The 19,691-nt window shown below is 41.7% G+C and overlaps 2 protein-coding genes across 3 annotated transcripts; one reads left to right on the forward strand and one right to left on the reverse strand.

Moving 5' to 3' along the window:
- Positions 1-3,129: 3,129 nt before the first annotated feature.
- On the reverse strand, positions 3,130-16,124 carry NPC2 (NPC intracellular cholesterol transporter 2). Its single transcript, XM_072625674.1, has 4 exons — positions 15,847-16,124; positions 7,261-7,368; positions 4,991-5,163; positions 3,130-3,945 (listed from the first exon to the last, which is right to left on the reverse strand). The coding sequence occupies exons 1-4, from the start codon at positions 15,926-15,928 to the stop codon at positions 3,862-3,864; spliced, it is 447 nt and encodes a 148-aa protein (XP_072481775.1). The 5' UTR covers positions 15,929-16,124; the 3' UTR covers positions 3,130-3,861.
- Positions 16,125-16,169: 45 nt separating this feature from the next.
- On the forward strand, positions 16,170-18,361 carry ISCA2 (iron-sulfur cluster assembly 2). Of its 2 annotated transcripts, none has more exons than XM_072625672.1 (4): positions 16,170-16,390; positions 16,537-16,708; positions 17,178-17,293; positions 17,817-18,361. In XM_072625672.1, the coding sequence occupies exons 1-4, from the start codon at positions 16,308-16,310 to the stop codon at positions 17,989-17,991; spliced, it is 546 nt and encodes a 181-aa protein (XP_072481773.1). In that variant the 5' UTR covers positions 16,170-16,307; the 3' UTR covers positions 17,992-18,361. The 2 variants fall into 2 exon arrangements, with proteins under 2 accessions (XP_072481773.1, XP_072481774.1); XM_072625673.1 differs by having other exon boundaries at positions 16,237-16,390; positions 16,540-16,708.
- Positions 18,362-19,691: the final 1,330 nt, after the last annotated feature.

A 19,691-nucleotide genomic window follows, 5' to 3' on the forward strand; every position in this document is an offset into this window, starting at 1 on the left:
ACCATGGGCAAATCACGTAACGATGAGGTTAGATAACTTCTATGTAAAATGTGGATAATAATTATAAATGTAGCACTTCTCACAGGTGGTTGTGAGCCTCTAATGAGATCACATATGTATGTTGCTTTGTGAACCTTAAATTGCTGTAAATTATCATTACTACTCATAATAACATTTACAATGACCCTGTAAAAAGAAAACCATTACCTACAGCAGCATCATTACCATCACCATCAACTTAGCTTCAGCACAGATTTTCCTCTATCTTGTATCTGGTGTCTATCTTTCAAATTGCAGACAGAAAAGATGCTCCATCATATTCTCCACCTATATAAATCTCAGACACTCCAGGGAAAGGAGTAGTGGGGGAGATGGCTCAGGTTTTCTTCAAAAATAGGAGAGGTCTTGTTTTCTCTGGGATGGGATTTGTACAGGATAGAGAAAAATGACTATGTCCAAGAAGCCTGCCCTCATGGCTTGGTACAGAAGCAGATAATGAGCAACTCTGACTCAGAAAGAGCTTGACCTTTTTTTTAAATCCAAATAGGGTAAGAGTCTTCGTTTCTTACTGCTTCAATGACTCAGAAGGATTTCAGTGAACTTTCTGTTCAGAGAGAGACCTTTCTGACAGATCTTAGCCTTGGATCCTCCCCTAGCTCACTGCAGTAAATATTAGTAAACAGTCACGAGCACAGAATCATGAGGAGGGGAATTCAGAGGCTATCTAGCCCAACCCTCTGGTTTTACAGATGGCGAAATAAAAGGCCAAGGTGGTTTGGGTTACCACCCCAAAAGACACACTGCACAGCGCTAGTTAGTACCAAAGGTAGGATTTGAACTCACATTCTGTGACTCCAAAACCAATAGTCTTTCTATTGTACTAGCACCTCTTAAAGGCACTTGAATTACTTTCCAAAATCATTCATTAAATCTTTCTTCACTGGTAGCCACTGCCTCTGCGGCCCCTCCCTCTAACTGAAGAGGGTGAATATGGAGAGCTCCTTCCAGAACCATTTAAGAAGGGTATCTCTTCAATTTTATCATCTCTTCATGTCCAAACGACCTGCATTTCTCTGGACTCCTTTATCATGTACGTTTCCTTCCCTCCCTACTTTTCAACTTTCTTTCCCATTAGATTGTAATCCCTTTAAGGGCATCTTCTCCCTCCACCCTCCCATATTCCAAGGGCTTAGCACAGTGCCTGGCACATAGTAGACTCAGTGATTATTCATTTCCTTCCATTCCCTTTCCATTGAGAGTAGCAGTGGAGATCCACAAAGGAGTACAAAGTAAGGGATAGTCTTGGGCCTCAAGAGGAGCAAAAATGACATAAAGACCCCCTGTGCACAGGAAGAAGGCAAAGAACAGAATAATTTGGCAGATTCATGGGGGCATAACCAAAGACCTAGAATTTCATGGAAACACACATCAAAAATGCTGGGGCTTTCTCCTAATAAAATGGTGTCACTGTGACCATCCCACCTCTAGTCTGATGTCTCAGTCTTCCAAATATGCTTAACACTGCTTATTCTGAACCTTTATCCTCTGGGATTGGATCCTGAATGGAATTTGGAATGGACGCTTTCCTAGCTTCATTTTCAGTTGGAATAAGATGTGATGGTATCTACATGTGACAGTACAGCCACAGCAGGGGAGACTAGAACCAGCATCATCAAAAGCTTTCCTTTACTCAGTTAAGTGGCTAAAGGAATTCCTTGTAAAGACCCCATTCTAGTTTTAAACCTCAGTTTAGAGTTAACCTCAGTGTTAGAACCTGACTCTTGACATGTTGCTGTCCCCTGGTGGTCTTAACTAGAATCTTACAGGGCATTCAAAACCAAAGGCAGGGAATCACTGAGATGAAAGGAAGAGGGCCGATGAAATTTCCTTTTTAGGGACTGATATAATAAATTAGGATTTTTCTGGTTAACTTGCAAAAGACAGGTCAGGCCTCTTACACCTTACTATTCTGTACCATGCCCGCCCCCCCCCACCCCCCCACACACATATTCTTTGGTCTAGTAACATTGGTCTTTCTTTAACAAGGCACACTATTGCCTAACTGGGTATTTTCTCTGGCTGTGCCAATATCTGTGATGTTCTCTCTTCATCTCTGCCTTTTGACTTTCTGGCTTCTTTCAAGTCTCAACTAAAATCCCACTTTCTACAGGAAGCCTTTATCAATTCCTCGATTCTAGTGTCTTCCCTCTGTTAATTATTTCCTACTTGTCCTGTATATAGCTTGTTTGTACATTAGTTTGCTAGATGTCTCCCCCATTACATTGTGAGCTCCTTAAGGGCAGACTATTTTGTCTCTGTATCCCCAGCATTTGGTAGATAGGTAAGTAGGTACTTAACAAATGCATTGGAAGACAAGTTCAATTTCCTCATTTGGAAAGAAAGGATAATGACTTCTATACCATTTCCCCAGTACTTTTGAAGTATCTAGTGGCACAGTGGCTAAAACTCTAGCTCTGGAGTCAGAAAGAGCAGAGTTCAAATCCAGCCTCAGACACTTACTTGTGATATTACCCTGGGCAAGTCACTTCTATTTGCCTCAAGTTCCTCAACCACAAATTGGGGAACCCTACTGCATCTTGGAACTGTTTTAATTAAGAAAATTTTCTCTGAAATGAGCCTGAATTTTCCTCTTTTAAACTTAGACCCACTGCCCTTGGTATTTCCCTCTAAGGCCAAACAGGGAAAAGTCTAATCCAGGGGTGGGGAGCCTGTGGCCTCAAGGCAACATGTGGCCATCTAGGTCCTCAAGTGCAGCCTTCTAACGGAATCCAAACTTCACAAAATAAATGCCCTTAATAAAAGGATTTGTTCTGTAAAACTTGTACTCAGTCAAAAGGCTGCATCCAGAAGGCCACAGGTTCCCTACTCCTGGTCTAACCTTTCTTACACAGAACAGTACTTGAAAAATCTAAAGACTGTTCTCCCAGTCTTGTAACAAAAAATCCCATTGTTCTCAACCTGTCCTTATATGGCAATCTCAAAGTCATTCACTGTCCTAGTTATCTTTCCCTGGTTCTAAGCTTTCCTCTATGACCCCAGTGCAACCAAAGCCTCCAGATGGCGTTTTATCTAAAAAGTAGCAGCTGGCAAGATCCTAAACAGAAGAGGCAAGATTCATAAAGACTTTATTCAAAAGAATTTCCAGGTACATTAAGAATTTGCAAGTTAATGAGGTTAAAAAAAGACAGATTCAGCTGATATGTGCTGCTGTGTATTCACCACTAACTAGTGCAAAAAAAAAAATCATCTATTTGCTCAGTAAAAGCCACATAAGGCAGAATTAAAGCTGAAACATCTGACACCAATTAAGACCAATAGCCATTCATCCATCCTAGAGCTCCTGGCAACTGAGCTCTTTGGTGGAAGGAGGCAGATGACACTCAAGCACTGACAGATGCAGGAACTGGAAACAGTGGTCACACAAGATGTTAGACAGGAATGTTAGACTCACAATGAGGCACTTAGATTGAAAAGCTTAGAGATTTAACATCCTACCCTGTATCACCACAGTTTCGAATTGAGTCCCATGACCCAAAGCCAATTTCCTAGAGATCTTAAATCAGCCATCTCTGAGGTTAGCCTCCTCTTGGGCCCTTCCCCATGCCAGCTGCAGAGAATGCTGATAACAGTCCACTCCTGCACTCTCTGGGCTCACATAGGCACAGTTGTTGATCCTGCAGTGACTGGGGTCTGGATATACAGAGCAGCACGCTGGAAATCCCCTTCTTCTTATGGCACTGAGTTTGTTTCAGGTTTCAACCTTTCCTATTAACCCAACTTCCCCACCCTCGCCCCCTCTCATCCTGAGACAAACACATTGGTGAAGTGCAGCTCATCGGCTTACACAATCTCTATTGGAATCTTCCAGCAGAACAGAAGATTTGACTTGTCATCCAAAAGCTTCCACTCCACCACCAACTTTATCTAGAGAAAAGAACAGGACAAAGGAAAATGAAATGGTGACCAGGATTCAGCCCCTTCCAGGGGCCCCTGTGCCCCTCTCCCACTGCGGACAAGAGGATGATGATGATGATGCTAGCTAACGTTTACACAGCACTAGGTGCCAAGCACGGTGCTAAGCACTTTTAAATTATTATCTTATTTGATCCTCACAATAACCCTGGGAAGGGATATTATTAGCACTCCCATTTTCCAGATAAGGAAACTAAGGCAACAGATTAGTCATGTGACTTGCCCAGGGTTACACAGCTATTAAGTGTCATGGGCAGGATTTGAACACAGGTCTTCTTGATTCCAGGCCCAGTTTTCTATAAACTGCACCACCCAGCTGCCCCAAATCAACATGAAGTTAATTCCACAGGAACATCACAACCCATCTACTCCCAATCCTTTCATTTTTGAATCAAGCATCTGTGTACATAGATGTAAGACTCTATCAGGAGAAGATGTGCTTTCTTTGAAGTGCTTTTTCAAAAGAGGCAATGGACTTGGACTGGTAGGTCCATGCACTCTATGTTGTTTGATATATGCCCCGTGGCATATACAAGGGTTGGGGTGCAGTCTGTGCCCATAGTAAAGAATAAAGCTTGCTGGTTTATATAGAAATTAAAAGTATAATCAAAGTTTACAAAGTGCCATTTGCACCCCGAGGGTCATGTGGCTGGTATCTGAGAACTAACCTAGAGAAGTTCAGAGAAGCTCACCACAAGGAATGTTTTGATCTCAATAATTCTTAAAAACCAACTACCAAGCTGTAGAGGGCTTATGAATTTCAGCAGCAGAGAGAATTCTCACAAAGACAAAAACCCGGAAATATCATTAGGCTCAGTGTCCACTCACTAGGATATCGTGTAAATGAGGACTTGCTTATTGTACCCATCACCACCATCACTAACTGTCAGAGAATTTCTTCCTTCTTCAGAGTCTTACTACAGCATTACATATAAGAAACCTACCCACTGCCCTAAGAGGATGGATCCCTAAGGCCTGGGCCAGGAATGTCACTTACATTGGGGTATTCAGTCTTCACTGGCAGTTTGTTCAAGTAGTTATAGGTCTTGCCTTTTTCAATGGGACAGTTAATGCCACACTTACACCCATCAGGCTGAGGGATAGGGAAAGGCATTGGGACCCCGAATATAATGCCATGCACTTCAGCTGTGGTATTCTGAGACCAGACATCTGTTGAGAAAACAAAAACCAGAATGAAAGCGATGGCCATGTGACCAACTCAATGGTGATCACCAGCAGCCCTCAGGGAAATCAATGCAATGGCACATTTGGCTGAGGATATGCTTTCCCATCTTCTTCCACTCCTCTAAGAAAGAATTTCTATGTTCTTTGTTAAAACTATAGCACTCCCCAAATGTGGGGGCAAGTTGCATTTATTCGGAGCTGCAGACAGCCCCAGCTAGCAGCATAAGCTCCTGCATCATTTTGTGCTTCGACTGCAGCTTGCTGTTTGTTACATGGATGCATTTTTCCAGAAAAGATGAGAGGTACAATTAATTAACCTTTAACCTAATGCCTAATCTATATCCCCAAAGCTCAGAGGATTTAACTGAATTGGGCATACGTACATATGGTTTTTAAAGCTTGGTAAATAAGCCTTGTCAAATTCTGCTGAGTTTTTACCAATTCAAGACCCTTTGGATTCTTAAGCCTTGTTGAGACTGCTACAGCAAAAACTCTTGATTCTCAGGCAGGTCACTGCAAGTACAATAATTCAATTCAACATTTATAAAGCATATACCATGGGCAAGACACTCTGCTGATAAATATTCCCTTCTGTCAATCCCTACCTTCACGACCTTTAACAACTCCCTAACCTTCTTGGGGATCAGTTTCTCATCTGTAAAATGAAGGGATTGGTTGGCCTAAATGGCTCTTGAGATTCCTCCTAGCTGCAGTACTATGAACCTAAGTTTACAAAAATAAAGTCTCTGCCCTCAAGAAACTTAGGTTCAGAGAAGCCAGATTTGTGGAAAATCTCTACTCTACAGAATTAAAATTATTATAATCTGTATAACTACCACAAATTTAGAACTGGAATGAATCTTAGGTCATTTAGTCTAATCCTTCCATGGATTAGGAAACTGAGGCCCACAGGGGTTATCTACCCGAAGCAACAGAATATACAGAGGAATTGGCAGAAATTAGAGAGCAGCAAGTTTTACCCCACTCTAATTAGTGCCATTATAAAATTTATTCCTTGGCTGCTAAGACATCACTAGAAGTGTTCAAGAAGGTTAGGACCATGTACTGGACTCAGGGACTTGTAAGATCTCTTCCAACTTTCAAAAGGAACATGGATATGAAGCACTGCTTAGACTGGGAAGTGTCACTGCTTGATTAGGTCAATTACATTCTTCCTCCTCATTTTCTGACCCTGTTCCTATAAAGAAGAGGCAGATTGTTGTCATAGAAAGAACATTTAGACTAAAAAGCAAAAAAATGGAAATAAGCTATGTGCCCAATGCCTAGGTAAAATGGTTGAATAAATTATAGTATACAAAAGCAATGGAAAATTGTGGGGACTATGGAAATGACAAATATGAAGAATTCAAATTGTGTTTGTCCTTCAAAGAAGACCATGACATCAGAGAAACGATGACATGACTTGCACTTGACTTTGTTTTGAGTGAGGGAGGGCTGTGCAGGTCACCAGCCTCACTTCTCCTCCAGAGCCATCTGGATCGAGTAGATATGGGAAGGCTTATAGAATTATATAATATCGAGAAAGTAGAACCAAAATAATGTACATTGACCACAACCATGTAATTAAATAGACACTGACCAACAGCTAACTCCACCAGGGTTAACAGGTATGGCTCATTTTCTCCCCCATCAGTAAAAGATAAATACACTAGCTTTTGGAAATTGCTTCTGTATCTGAATGATCTGAATGTGCATAGTGAGAGACTGAAAGTTAAAACAGATTAAACTAAAATTAAGATATGACTGGACTCCTTAACAGGTACTTACTAGGAAATGGATAAAAGAAGGGAAACAAAGGGGAAAGGGCACCCAACTGGTTGCAGATTCAAGTCCCTTTCAAAGTGACCTTGAGGTCTTGAAGTTTCAACATGTTTGAGGTTCAGTTTCTTCATCTACAAAATGGAAGATGAGAATACTTGTCCTACCTAACTTATAAGGTTGCTTAGAGAATTAACTAAGTGTGAAAGCCTTCTGTCATGGTAAGGGTCTAGATAAAGGAGAGCAAATACTATTGTTATCAAGTTTCAAGTGTGAGTTAGACCAGGAACACTCTGGACTTACCACTGATGAAGGTGACATTGACACTGTAGGATTCTCCTCTATGCAGTTGGCAGGGCTGAATGGAGCAGGGGATCACTTCCACCACCTGAACTTTTCCAACTGCAGAGCCTGGAGAGGAAGTATAGGATAACGAAACGGGAATGAAAACACAAAAACAAAATACCTAACAAAGTAAAAGTTCCTGCTGCAGAAGCCTCCTCTCCCCACCTCCAGTCTCAGCTAAATGATGAAAGACTAGTTTGGATGAAGTACCACTCCTTCAAGGTTTTAACCTTTTTGTTTGTTTCTTTTCGCCTCAAATGTCCTTTTAGCTGAATTTTTTAAAATTGCAAAGTGTTATTTCCAGTTCTGTGTTCTCCCCCTCACCATTAATGGACAGCAAGGTGACATGGTGGATAGAGTGCCAGGCCTAAAGTCAGGAAGACTCATCTTCCTGAGTTCAACTCTGGCCTCAGACCCTTAGTAGCTGTGTGACCCTGGGCAAGTCACTTAACCCTGTCTGTCTCAATTTCCTCATCTGTAAAACAAGCTAGAGAAGAAAATGGCAAAAGCATTTCAGTGGCCAAGAAAACCTCAAAAAGGAGTCCCAAAGATGTTAACACAACTGGGGGGGAGGGGTGGGGAATGATATACATGTGAAGTAACGCAAAACATGTTTCTGAATCAGCCATTTTGTGATGGAAAAAAGCAAAAATAAAAAGGTAAATGAAAAATGGTCCTATCTGTACCAAGAGTCCATCTCGCTCTGGAGGTGGCTGGCATTTTTTATCATGAGTCTGTTGATTTCTTGTGAATCACTGTATTCGTCAGAGTAGCTAAGTCTTTCGTAACTGATTATTGTTACAATATTACTGTTATTGTGTACGCTGTTCTCCTGGTTCTGCTCAATTCACTTTGTATCAATTTGTGGTAAGTCTTCCCAGGTTATTCTGAAACATCCTGCTCATCATTTCTCATATCACGACAGTGTTCCACCATAATAACACATCATTAACTTGCTCTCTGCCACCACAAGAGCTGCTATAAATATTTTTGTACATATGGGTCCTTTTTCAAAAGAAAATCTCTTTGGAGTATAGATGTAATAGTGGTATTTCAGTATCAGAGTATGCAGTTTTATAGCTGCTTGGACATGATTCCAAAGTGAACATTAAAAGCTGGGAAGTTATCACCTGGCGAACTTCAAGTGATCTAAGATGGCAAAACAGAGCCTTCAAAGAGGTAAGCTGGGGCAGAAAAAAAGAATCAATTTCCTAAATGAGAAAGGTTCTTTAAAATATGTTTTATGAACACCTACATATAACATTTATTGGCAATTTCACCAGATTCCCTAAGCAGACAGTAGAACAGGGTACCCATGTCTCCTCCAGGGCTAATGGCTTTCAGGAAATCAGGCATTTTAGAACTGATAGATTTTACGGCTTTTGCAAGTCAGGACAAAAGGAAACTCTTGGAAATAATAGTAATAGTAATAATAATAATAATAATATCTAATATATACAGCACTTATATATACTATACATATATACTTATATATACTATATACTTATACAGCACTTTAAGATTTGCAAAACATTTTACAAATATATCATTTTATTCTCACAAGCCTAGGAAGTCAATGCTATTATTATCCCCATTTTACAGATGAGGAAATTGAGGCAGACAAAAGGTTAAATGAAAGGTCTGAGGCTATATTTGAATTTAAGGTCTTCCTGATGCCAGGTCCAGTCCTCTACCCCATAGCTGCTTAGGGAACCAAAAGAACCTATATTATGATATACCCCTGGGAAAGATGCCCCCAAGAAGAGCTACACAAGAACCTAAATGAAGTTTTAAATAGAGTGAAAGAAAGAAATATCCAGCCAGCTTTCCTTTGTGATAGGAAGTATACTGGGACAGAAATCTAAGATATTTGCATTTAGACCCCTGCGCATAATCCATGCCCAATATTAGCCTAATTATTAGTAAGCCTCAACATTTCCTGTGTTGTCAAGCAGCAGTACTAAGAATATAAAAAGAAAATAGGTAAGACTGACTGTGATGATTGCCTTGGCTTTTCAAGGTCCTAGGGTTAACTCCCGAGTGAGGTTGGAATCAGAATGGACGAGGACTATCCACAGAGACCTATTTGCTTTAGACCTCTCCCAACAGGCTCACACTTCTCAAATGAGTTTACTTCAATCAGCTGAAATGGGTGTTCCATGGGGAAAATACATAGAAGAGACTTACTTATGAGACCCTGTTATGGCCGAGCTGGAAAAAACCTACTGCCAGTGTCTCCAAAATCAAATTATACAGTAGGACATCAATCTTTCCAATTTGATAACCTCATGATTTCCAAGGACTGACAGAGTTCCCTAGCTAGTGGGAGGGACGAATGACAAAGGATGAGCTCTGGTCTGAGTTTGCTTTTTTTTTTTTTTTTTTTGGTTTGGCTGACAAATTAAAAGTTAATGCCCTTTTTCTCATATGGAAGTGAACTACATTAGACATCAAATGTAATCAGGGTATCAGTAGATAGTGATCACTCTGTATCCCTTATCTCAAATGTCCTTTTCACTTTGTGCAAATCTATATAACCTAAGGCAGTTTTTTTGTCATTTCAGGCATGTCCAACTCTAGTTCCCCATAATAACAGATAATTAACAGCCAGGTAAATTTCCTTAGAAAACCAATGGCTACCCTATGGCTAAAAATAATCACCTATCCCTAAAACAGAACCAGCCAATGATAAAGAAGAGTTATGACATCAAAAACAAGATAAGAATTATGAAAAATGTTCCCAAAAAGAAGATTGGAAGAGATGTTCTGTTTACAGTTGCTTAGCGCAGTAGGGTATGTGTGTGCCTAACAGGAGCATTTTTAGCTTTTCGATATGAGGTTGGGGAGGGGCGGGGTGAAATAGTTTCATTTCAAGAACTAGCTCTACCATTAAATAGACTAATACTGTTACTGGTGCTTTGGTTCTCCCCTGTCCCAGTAGCCAGATCAAATAGAGTACTGAAGATTCTATCTTTTGGAAAGGTTTATTTATTTACAGGGAAAAATAAATAGTTTTATTACTACCTTGTTTTAAATTCAATATGTAATAAAGATATGAACTGGACCTTTAATTTTAATTAGTATAGGGAATTCCTGGAGAGGAAACTAGGAAATTAAGGGAGAAAAAACCAAACTCTACCTAAGAGGCTCAGTTTCTTCTATAAGCACTTTTTCTTGTTCTTTACATGGTGAAAGTCAGTTAATAATTAAAATCACAATAAAAACAATGCAATTAAAAAAAGGTTTATTAATTTAACAAGTATTTATAGAGCATCTACTGTACTTATTGAACGGTCTGGTGAACTTACTCATAAAATATAACGTTCATGGCGCTATGCTACCTGAAGAAAAATAAAGCCCAAGATCAGTCCCTATCCTGACAGAGCTATTAATACATCAGATGTATACTATGGAAGCATATTAAGGGAAAAAACTTTGGTTTTAGTTTTTCTAGAAAATGCTAAACAAATAACATTTCTCTTTAAAACCCTTTCCTGAAAAATTTCTGGCAAAAGTCTCTGGGAAAGATGGGTGACAGTTTTTCAGGAAATGAACTAATGATGGTAACTTAAGTAACTTATCTCATTCAAATCACTCACATGGAGTGACTTGGAGGTGGGACCCATCTTCTCCATAGAGAAAGATTAAGATAGGGAGGGCAGGGGTTGAAGAATACTTTATCTTTAAGAGTGAGGGGAGTGGTTCTGGAGGAAATAGAATTTGATTACTCAAGAATTCTGGAATATTAACTCAAATTGTATTTTTACATAACCACCTTTTCCTTGGAGATTCCTTTATTTTCTTATCCTGAAATTGTCTTGGGCAGTCATGTCAGAGGTTGTGGGGATGGGGGTTCATCTAGTGCCACAGTAAATCTCTGGCAGGTGGTAGGAGGTTGGAAAGGTCTTAAGGACATGCTCCTTAAAAAACTATTTTTACTAGGACCACATATGCAGAAGTGTGTCACTAGAAGGGCTGCCCACCTGGTGAGAAATTATTTGAGGGCACAGCAAGCCTTAAAACAGTCTAAGGCACGGAGAAGGTTGCTATTTGCTCAATATTAGTCAAAGTAGTGCCAGCAGCAAGGAATCAGATGTCTGAAGTATTTTAATTCTTATAAAGGGCAATAGTTTAAAACAATGTGTTAACACTTTCTATTGTGTCTACTTGTTTTTTCCAAGACTGAAAAAAAAACTTGTAGAAATTGTAAATATTGCAAAACGGAGGTAGTTTGCTTAACTTTTCCCTTTAAAGGAAAAAAATACTTCAGACAAGTATTGGAAGAGTCCTCAAAAATGCTTTTGATGTAGGGGGAAGGAAAGATAGGTAACAGAAATGAGGCACACACCAAAAATGGAGAAGCAGGAAAGGAAGGGCAGGAAACCCCTAATTGAATGAATACAAATAAGATGAGTGGGGAAAGAATTCTATTTCTCAATTCAAAAGTAAATTCCATTAAATATTTGCCTTAGCCAGAAACAATCCTACACTTAAATAGTTAGCTATTTGTAAGAAAAAGCCCTCCTGTATTTACAGGTTTCCTTCAACCAAGTTAGAATAGTTCCTGACCCATTTTTGTTTAAGTTCTTTTACATTAATGAAACAAAGTTATGGTAAAAAAAAATGGGAAAATGAAATGAAAGTTTAGCAAAGAGAGAGCTTTGCCTCCTAATCTTTACCCTTTAGTGTCCTTATCCTGTTTTAACCCCTCTCACCCTGCAGCTCTTCACCTTGAAAATGTGAAATCAATGTGGCCAGAGAACTGACTGAAGAGACTGCACCCAGAGTTCCAACAAACTAGTAATAGTAATGATAGCTAGCATTTCTTTGCTTTTTAAGGTTCATAAAGCAAAATTCTCTCATTTGGTTCTCAAGTACCTAGGGAAGTAGGCACTACTATTAATTTCCATTTTACAGATGAGGAAATTGAGGCAGATGGTGGTTAAACTTGCCCTGGAATCACACAACTACTAAGTGTCTTTAGAGGTGGTATTCAAATTCAGGTCTTGAATCCAGATCCAATCCTCTATTCACAAAGCCACTGTTCAACCAACAAACATTTATTAAGCACCTACTGTGTGCCAAGCATGGTGCTTAAGTGCTGGGGATACTTGTTTGTCCATCCTTCTTAAAGAGGACCATAATACCAGAAAGGTGATGCCATGACTTGCAAGTGAACTGGATTTAAGTGAAGGAGGGATACACAAAATCACCAGCCTCTCTCCCCTCTAGAGCCATCTGGATGCAGTGGCAAGTTACAGAACAAGATGACTGGAGATGGCCCTGGGATGCAATGGGAGACTTTAGCCAATCTCAGCAATCACATTCAGTGATTTAGACTAGAAAAGAAAAGAGGCAAAGAGTGGTCTCTTTTACAATCAAAAAAAATTCAATCTGGAAGGGGAAGACCTTCAGGGTATCTGGCCAAAACAGAAATAATTGCTATTTACACTCACTCTGGGTCATCACCCAAACAATGACCAAGGACCAATTGCTGGTCAATCAAAGAGAGTCAGAATGATTTGGGTTTAAGGCAAGGTCCTTAAAGAAGTAAATCTAGCTGGTAAACCCTAGCAAGGGTTCAGCAATCAAAATTTATACTCCTTTGGGCAGACTACCTGCAGGTAAGGTTACTATGCGAACAGAGGGAAGGGGAAGGGGGGTGAAAGAGTATCCAGTCTATGATGTAATTATGACTTTAATCTGAATATGAGATAGAAGTTATACTCTCTGGAAAGCGATCTGGTTATAAGAAACTTTTAAAATCCAATATGAAACTTCATTTACAGGGAAAGTATTACAAAGCATGCTGTCTCATCACAGAACTAGAAAATGACTGCAAACTGATGGGAGTTGTGAACTGATCTAATCATTCTGGAGAGCAGTTTGGAAGTTACGCCCAAAAAGCAATCAAACTGTGTGTATTCTCTGAACCTCTACTTTCTATGAGAGAAGAAAACAGTAATTTTAACAAAAACATCTGTACTATACCTTGAAGAGGTCAACTGCTTAGGACCCTGAAAATGAAAAGGAAGCAGGGGTAGTACTGAGGAGAAGCTTTGCATGCTGACCGCTGCAGGCAAGATGGACTAAATGTGGCTGGACAAGAAACTGTTGGATCTAGCTGAAATGATTTAGAACCACTGCAGGGTGTGCACATACATCAACGTAAATACACACATAGCAGTTACTCCTCTATCTGTCTCTGTGTGTGTGTTTCTGTGTGTCTGTCCTGTGTCAGGTTAAAAAGGGGAATTTACACCATAAATTTCCAGAATTTCTTCCCTTTGGTCAAGACCTATGATATACTCCATAATAGAATGAAATATACTGCTCCTATGATTAGATTCCCAAGAAGCCCACATTAACAGGGAATGGATTTTAAAATTGTACATACACAAAAAAATTAAAATTACTAAAGGCAACATTTTTTAAAAACTATGCTCCACCTTTTGCTTTTTAAAAAAGATGCTTTGGGCTATAAAAACGTACATCGGCCCAGCAATATCATTTCTAGGGTTGTATCCCAAAGAGATAATAAAGATGGGAAAAGGACCTACATGTGCAAAAATATTTGTATATAAAAATTGTATAATTTAAAAATATATTAAACAAAAATATTAATGCATATAAAAAACATTTTGTGGTGGCCAAGAACTGGAAATCCTGTATGAACTGACACTGAGAGACGTGAGCGGAACCAGGAGAACTGCACAATGACAGCCACAGTTTTCAAGGACTGATTTTGATAGACTTAGCCCTTCTCAGCAACGCGAGGACCTAAAATATTTCCAAAGGAATCATGACCCAAAATGCCATCCACATTCAGAGAAAGAACTATGGAGTTGGAATGGAGAATAAAGCAGACTATTTTTTATGTTTTGTTGTGTTTTGTTTTTCTCATGGTTTCTCCCATTCGTCATTATTCTTCTTTGCAACATGACTGGTGTGAAAATGTATTTAATAGGAATGTATGCGTAGGGATCACATAAGATTGTATGCTGTCTTGGAGAGGGAGGGGGAAGGAAGGGGAGAAAATTTAAAACATATGGAAATGAATGGTGAAAACTGAAAACAAATAAATTAATAAATTTGGGGAAAAAAATAAAAAAGATCCTTTGGCACTGTTGCAGTTGTGAACTGGTCTAATCATTCTGCAGAGCAATTCTGAACTATGCCCCAAAAGCAATAAAAATGCTTGTATTCTTTGAACCAGTAATACCAGTACTAGATTTGTATCCCAACGAGATCATAAAAAAGGGGAAAGGACCTATATGCACAAAAATATTTCTATTTTGTATCCCTAGGGATACAAAAGAGAGTCCCTGCCCTCAAAGAGCTTATCAATCAGGGACTGAGCCAAGCTGTGAAGATACAAGAACCAAAAAAGAAAATAAAATATGGAGGAAAGGGAAATGTATAACCAGGAGGCACCAAGTAAGTTAAAAAGAATTCTGCTTTTAGTTTTTACTTCCACAATGCTAGCAAAATTTAAAAAGCCAAATACGAGACTTGGGCAAACACAGAGCAGGAATGGAGAAGTAAAATTAGTCACAGGATCATATGATCCTATTTAAAGCTGGAAAATATTTCAGAGGTCCTTCTGATTCAACACCAGTATTGTATAAAAGAGAATAAGGAAATGTCGAGTAAGCAGCCGATTTCAAAAAATCAGAGTTCTTTCTTTCCATGGTCCCAGGCAGGGGGGAATGACACACCAAAGATCAACCAGGACTATCCTCCTCGGTTGGGGTGGGGGAAGGAGTGGGGTGTGTATGTCTGAAGGAGTGGGGAGAGAGTGCCCGGCAGGGGTCCAGCGGTCGGCCAGGCCAGGTCAGGTCACAAAAGGGTGGTGGCTCAGGATCCCAGAGGGGAGGGGAGGGGAGCCCCACCAGACAGTGAGAGAGGCCGGGCAGAGACACTGAGAGATACAATGTTTAACTTGCAGAGATGCTGAGAGATACAATGTTTAACTTGCAGTCACGCAAAACCAGAGCTCCGATTCTGTACTTCCAAGACGCTGTGTAGCCCCGGGCAGGCCACTCTCTGAGGCTCAGGGTATCAGAACAGAACCACCGTATTCACCTCCCGAGGCACCAGCGAGAAAACCTTCAGGCGCTCCTATGCATCCTCCTCCCCCTCACTATTACTACTTCCAGCTTACAAACGGTTTTCTCACAGTAAGCCCATGCGGGTATTACATCCATTTGACAGAGGAGGAAACTAAAGTAGCCCAAGAGCGGAGTTCAAATTCGCCCTCGGACACTTACTAGCTGGGTGACGCGTTCAACGCCGTTTGCCTCAGTTCCCTCCTCTGTCAAATGAGCCGGAGAAGGGAGTTTGCCAAGAAAACCTCCAACCAGGGGGTCGTGAGGAGTCAGACAGACCTGACAACGACTCAACACACAGATGGGGGGTGGGGATGGGGGAAGGGAGGGAAGGGCTGCAACGGAAGCCAACAAATCAAAGCACCCACTGTGCGCCAGACCTAGAAAGTTTAGGGAAGGGGTGGGTCTCCGGGGCCCAGCCCTGCCCGGGGCTCACCGCAGTCCAAAAAGTGAACCGGCTCGGCCAGGGCGACGACCCCGAGGGTCAGGAGCAGCAGCACATAGGAGGAAAAGGCCATCGTGACCGACGCGAGGAAGCGGCTCCGGAGGAGGCCCGATAGTCCGCAGATAAAGCCGCTGGGGCGGGGCCCATGCCGGAGAGCCAACCCACGTGGGCCGAGGCCGCCACACCCCCTCAGGCTCCGGGTCAGGCGCCTGGCCCCGCCCCGGAGAGGGGCCTGTAAGTTTTGCTGCTCCACTTCTTGACTAATAAAGTTTCTCAGGTTTTGAAAATACCCCCCCCCCCCCCGCGGGATTTTGTTTTGTCCCGCCTCACTTCCGGCACGCTGGCCAATGGCCTTCTCGCCTCTCCCTTCCTGCTCCGAGAGGACCTGGGGGGGCGGAGTCTCCGCGGTCCGGGGCTCACTAGCCTAGTGCTGGGCTGGTGGAGGAGGGAAGATGGCGGCCTTGGTGATAGCGCCCCGGGGCTGGGCTCTAACGGCCTTGGGCCTGAGGACGGTGAATTCTCGGCTGAGGGGCAGGTACCAGGGGGGGAGGAGGGCGCCCCGCATGCCCTGACCGCAGTGGGGCGGCCGAGGGAGGGACGCGGGCCCAGAGCACCCTCACCCCTCGCCCGCGTCGCTTCCTTGCGCCTGCGCTCACCCTCCTTTCTCCCCCGCCCCCCCAGCAGGCTCCTCCCCACCTCCTGGCGCCCGCCGCGGATGCCACCCGGAGCGCCCCCGCAGGTGGGCATCTCCTCGCTCAGGGAGTCGTCTGCCTCCTCCTCCACTGCCAGCTCCCAAACTTCGGGCTCCGAGTCAGAAGAAGGTCAGGTCCGCATCACTGAAAGCTGCGTTAAGGTAGGCCTCGGGGTGGTGGGCGCCCCTTCGGACCCCCCGCTGGCTCCTCCCGCATCTCAGCTTCCTTCGGGTCCCAGCTAAATAAAGAGCAAGTCCTCCTTGCTCTTAGTGCCCCCCACCGAGGTAACCCCCAGTTTACCCCGTCTCTCTCTCATTTGCCTTTGTTTGCACGTTGTCTCTCCATTAGACTGGGAGCTCCTTAAAAGCAGGGACTGTTTTTTTTTCTTCATGTCCCTATCACTTAGTACAGTGCCTACCACGTAGCAGGTGATTAATCAGTGCGTATGGACCTGAAAGCATTCGAGTCAGGAAGCATTTATGAAGGGCCTCTTATGTGCCAGGCGCTGTGCTAAGATGCATTAGTATTGATGGGAATACAAAGAAAGGGGAAAAAAAACCCAATTCTTATTCTCAAGGAGTATATACTGAACGGTCTTGGATTCCCCTTTTTTGCCTTTCTCCCCCCCAGAGGCTTCTGGAGATCACAGAAGGGGCAGAGTTCCTCAGACTACAAGTGGAGGGAGGTGGATGCTCCGGATTCCAATACAAATTCTCCCTGGACACAGTTATCAATCCTGATGACAGGCAAGAAGAAAGGGGGAGCTAGGTGGCATAGTGAGGAGGGCAGTGGACTTGGAGTCAGGAAGATCCAAGTTAGAAATCTGCCTCAGACATTTACTAGCTGGAACAAGTCACTTAATCTCTCTCTCTGTGCCTCCTAACCTCTCTGTGCCTCAGTTCTTTTCTATGAAAATGAGAAGATTGGATGATTCCACCTGGCACTTTCAAAAACACTCATTTCAGGGATGGGCATATGGGGCGATGATATTTTGAATTTGAATAACATCATTCTTCTGTAAAGTACTCAGTAATTATTCACATTTCTGCAACGTGTAAAGGTTAAAAAGTACTTCATTATGCTGTTACTTCCTTCAACTGGGATGGTATACTAGGGAGAGCTAGAGACTGTAGTATTTAAAATGACTTTTATATGTATGTGTGCCTCAGGGACTAGAAATGAATATGTAACAGTATGAGTGAACTCAGAGAGTGTGTATGCAATGGTTTTGGTGACTGCTTTTTAATTAATCACTTCTTGTTTTCCCAGGGTGTTTGAAAAGGGCGGGGCTCGAGTGGTGGTTGACACTGATAGCTTGGCCTTCGTGAAAGGGGCCCTGGTGGACTTCAGCCAAGAATTGATCCGAAGTTCATTTCAGGTGTTGAACAACCCTCAGGCAGAGCAAGGATGTTCCTGTGGGACTTCATTCTCTGTCAAACTATAACGTGTGAGATGATGAATGACCCAGAGACTGTCTTCTTACTCCAGCTTCCAATTCTTGATACCAATTCTTGAGAACCATAGACTTCCTGGTTACTCAATTTCTTATTCCCCAGCCCTGGAGTTCCATATTCTGTCACTGTATCACAGTGTTTAGTTTTCTTTGTCAACTTCAATATGCTTCCAAGAATAAGTGGAAATTTTTCAAGCTCCCCAAACTGTTGCCTCAGAACCAGTTGCCTGGAGGCTAAGATATTGACTTTATCCCCTGTATTTCAAAATACAGAGATAACAGACCTGGCCTTCAGAGCTGTTTGTATATATGTGTGTATTATTAGTGTATATAGTATATAAAGTATTTATTTTTAAAGAAAGTGTTGATTATTCAGTATTTGGAATCAGAGGTAAAAGTTACCTCTCTAATGATTATGAGAACTGGGAAATGGGGTTAATGGGGTCTAGTTTGAAGAGAGACTTTTGATTTTTCCTCTTCCTCATTCCTGCCAGCTGATTTTTTTTCTTCACCAAGAAAAACTTAGGATCAGTGCTGTATAACTCTCCTTTTTGACCTAAGCTTATTGGTTTTTTCTGGAGCTCAGTCCCCCTCCTCCCACTTAGCATAAAAGTAAAGAAACACATGATGTATTGGTTTGTTCCAAATTACTTGTGGTGTTGTGTTAGATTCCATAATCAAATGAAAAGTAGATCACAAAAGCAACTACACAGATAAAGTGGGACAAAGTTAGGTACTGAACCTTTGACAGTTTTGTGTTCATTAAGGTTCACCAGTATGTAGGAATAATGCAGTTGCAAATTATAAGAAAAGCTTTACAATGTCATAAACAGTGGGATGTATTTTCTAGATGCACTGGACCAATGAAAGAAAGGACATTTAAGTGTCAACTTCTACGTTATGTCACAGTCACTAAGTACCTAAGTTCATGACATTTTTGGGTATTCTGCAGAGCAGTAAAATAATCAGCCAATAGTGAGTGAAAGGGAAGAGAACAAACTTGATTCCAAAAGTGAGAAAAGGACAGACTCCTTAAACCATTAATTCCCTGAGAAGATCCTCAGTCAGTAGTCAGATCAGTAGGAGTGGTTTGAATGTAAGATGACCACTCTGTGATTGCCCCACTGAAAATCAGATTCCCAGTATGTATAAAACACCTTGCTGACCAAATACAAAATATTGCTCTTATCCTCAGGAAATGTCACATGAATTTGATACCCTGTCCTTCATTAAACTTACTTCCTTACTGTTCTGCTGGAAAGGCTTATGAATGTGAAGCAGCTGGTGGCCTAGTGGATAGTACTGTGGACTTTGATTCAGGAAGATGAGTTCAAATCCAGCGTTAGATACTCGGCTGCGTGACCCTGGGCAAGTTATTTAACCTCTGTTACCATTTCCTCAGCTGTAAAATGGGAAAATTACAGCACCTGCCTCTCTGAATTGTGAACATCTCAATGAGATAGCAAATGAAATAATTTTGTAAAAAGTGCAGTTGCTTTATTGGTGGTTGTCCTTTGTTCTTAAAGAGGACCAAAATGACATCACTTTGTTGGAGTCCAGTTATAGTATGTCTGACTGATCAGACCAAAACTAGCTCCAGTAAGTTAAGAGAGCAGTGTTACTATGTTCCAGAGTTATTTGTACACTCCAGAATTTCCCAGTAATGTTGCTGTTCTTATCCCATTTGCCAG

Source organism: Notamacropus eugenii, chromosome 7, assembly GCF_028372415.1.
Source record: "Notamacropus eugenii isolate mMacEug1 chromosome 7, mMacEug1.pri_v2, whole genome shotgun sequence".
NCBI lineage: Eukaryota > Metazoa > Chordata > Mammalia > Diprotodontia > Macropodidae > Notamacropus > Notamacropus eugenii.

What these genes read in the sequence shown, in the direction of transcription:
- NPC2 (XM_072625674.1), bottom strand. Translation starts at nt 15,928, where the DNA reads ATGGCCTTTTCCTCCTATGTGCTGCTGCTCCTGACCCTCGGGGTCGTC. An exon ending in GGTTCACTTTTTGGACTGCG is followed by an intron (nt 7,369 to 15,846) that starts GTGAGCCCCGGG and finishes CTTCCTCTCCAG; the next exon opens with GCTCTGCAGTTGGAAAAGTT. An exon ending in TGAAGACTGAATACCCCAAT is followed by an intron (nt 3,946 to 4,990) that starts GTAAGTGACATT and finishes TCTTTTCTCTAG; the next exon opens with ATAAAGTTGGTGGTGGAGTG.
- ISCA2 (XM_072625672.1), top strand. Translation starts at nt 16,308, where the DNA reads ATGGCGGCCTTGGTGATAGCGCCCCGGGGCTGGGCTCTAACGGCCTTG. An exon ending in AATTCTCGGCTGAGGGGCAG is followed by an intron (nt 16,391 to 16,536) that starts GTACCAGGGGGG and finishes CCGCCCCCCCAG; the next exon opens with CAGGCTCCTCCCCACCTCCT. An exon ending in GTTATCAATCCTGATGACAG is followed by an intron (nt 17,294 to 17,816) that starts GCAAGAAGAAAG and finishes TTGTTTTCCCAG; the next exon opens with GGTGTTTGAAAAGGGCGGGG.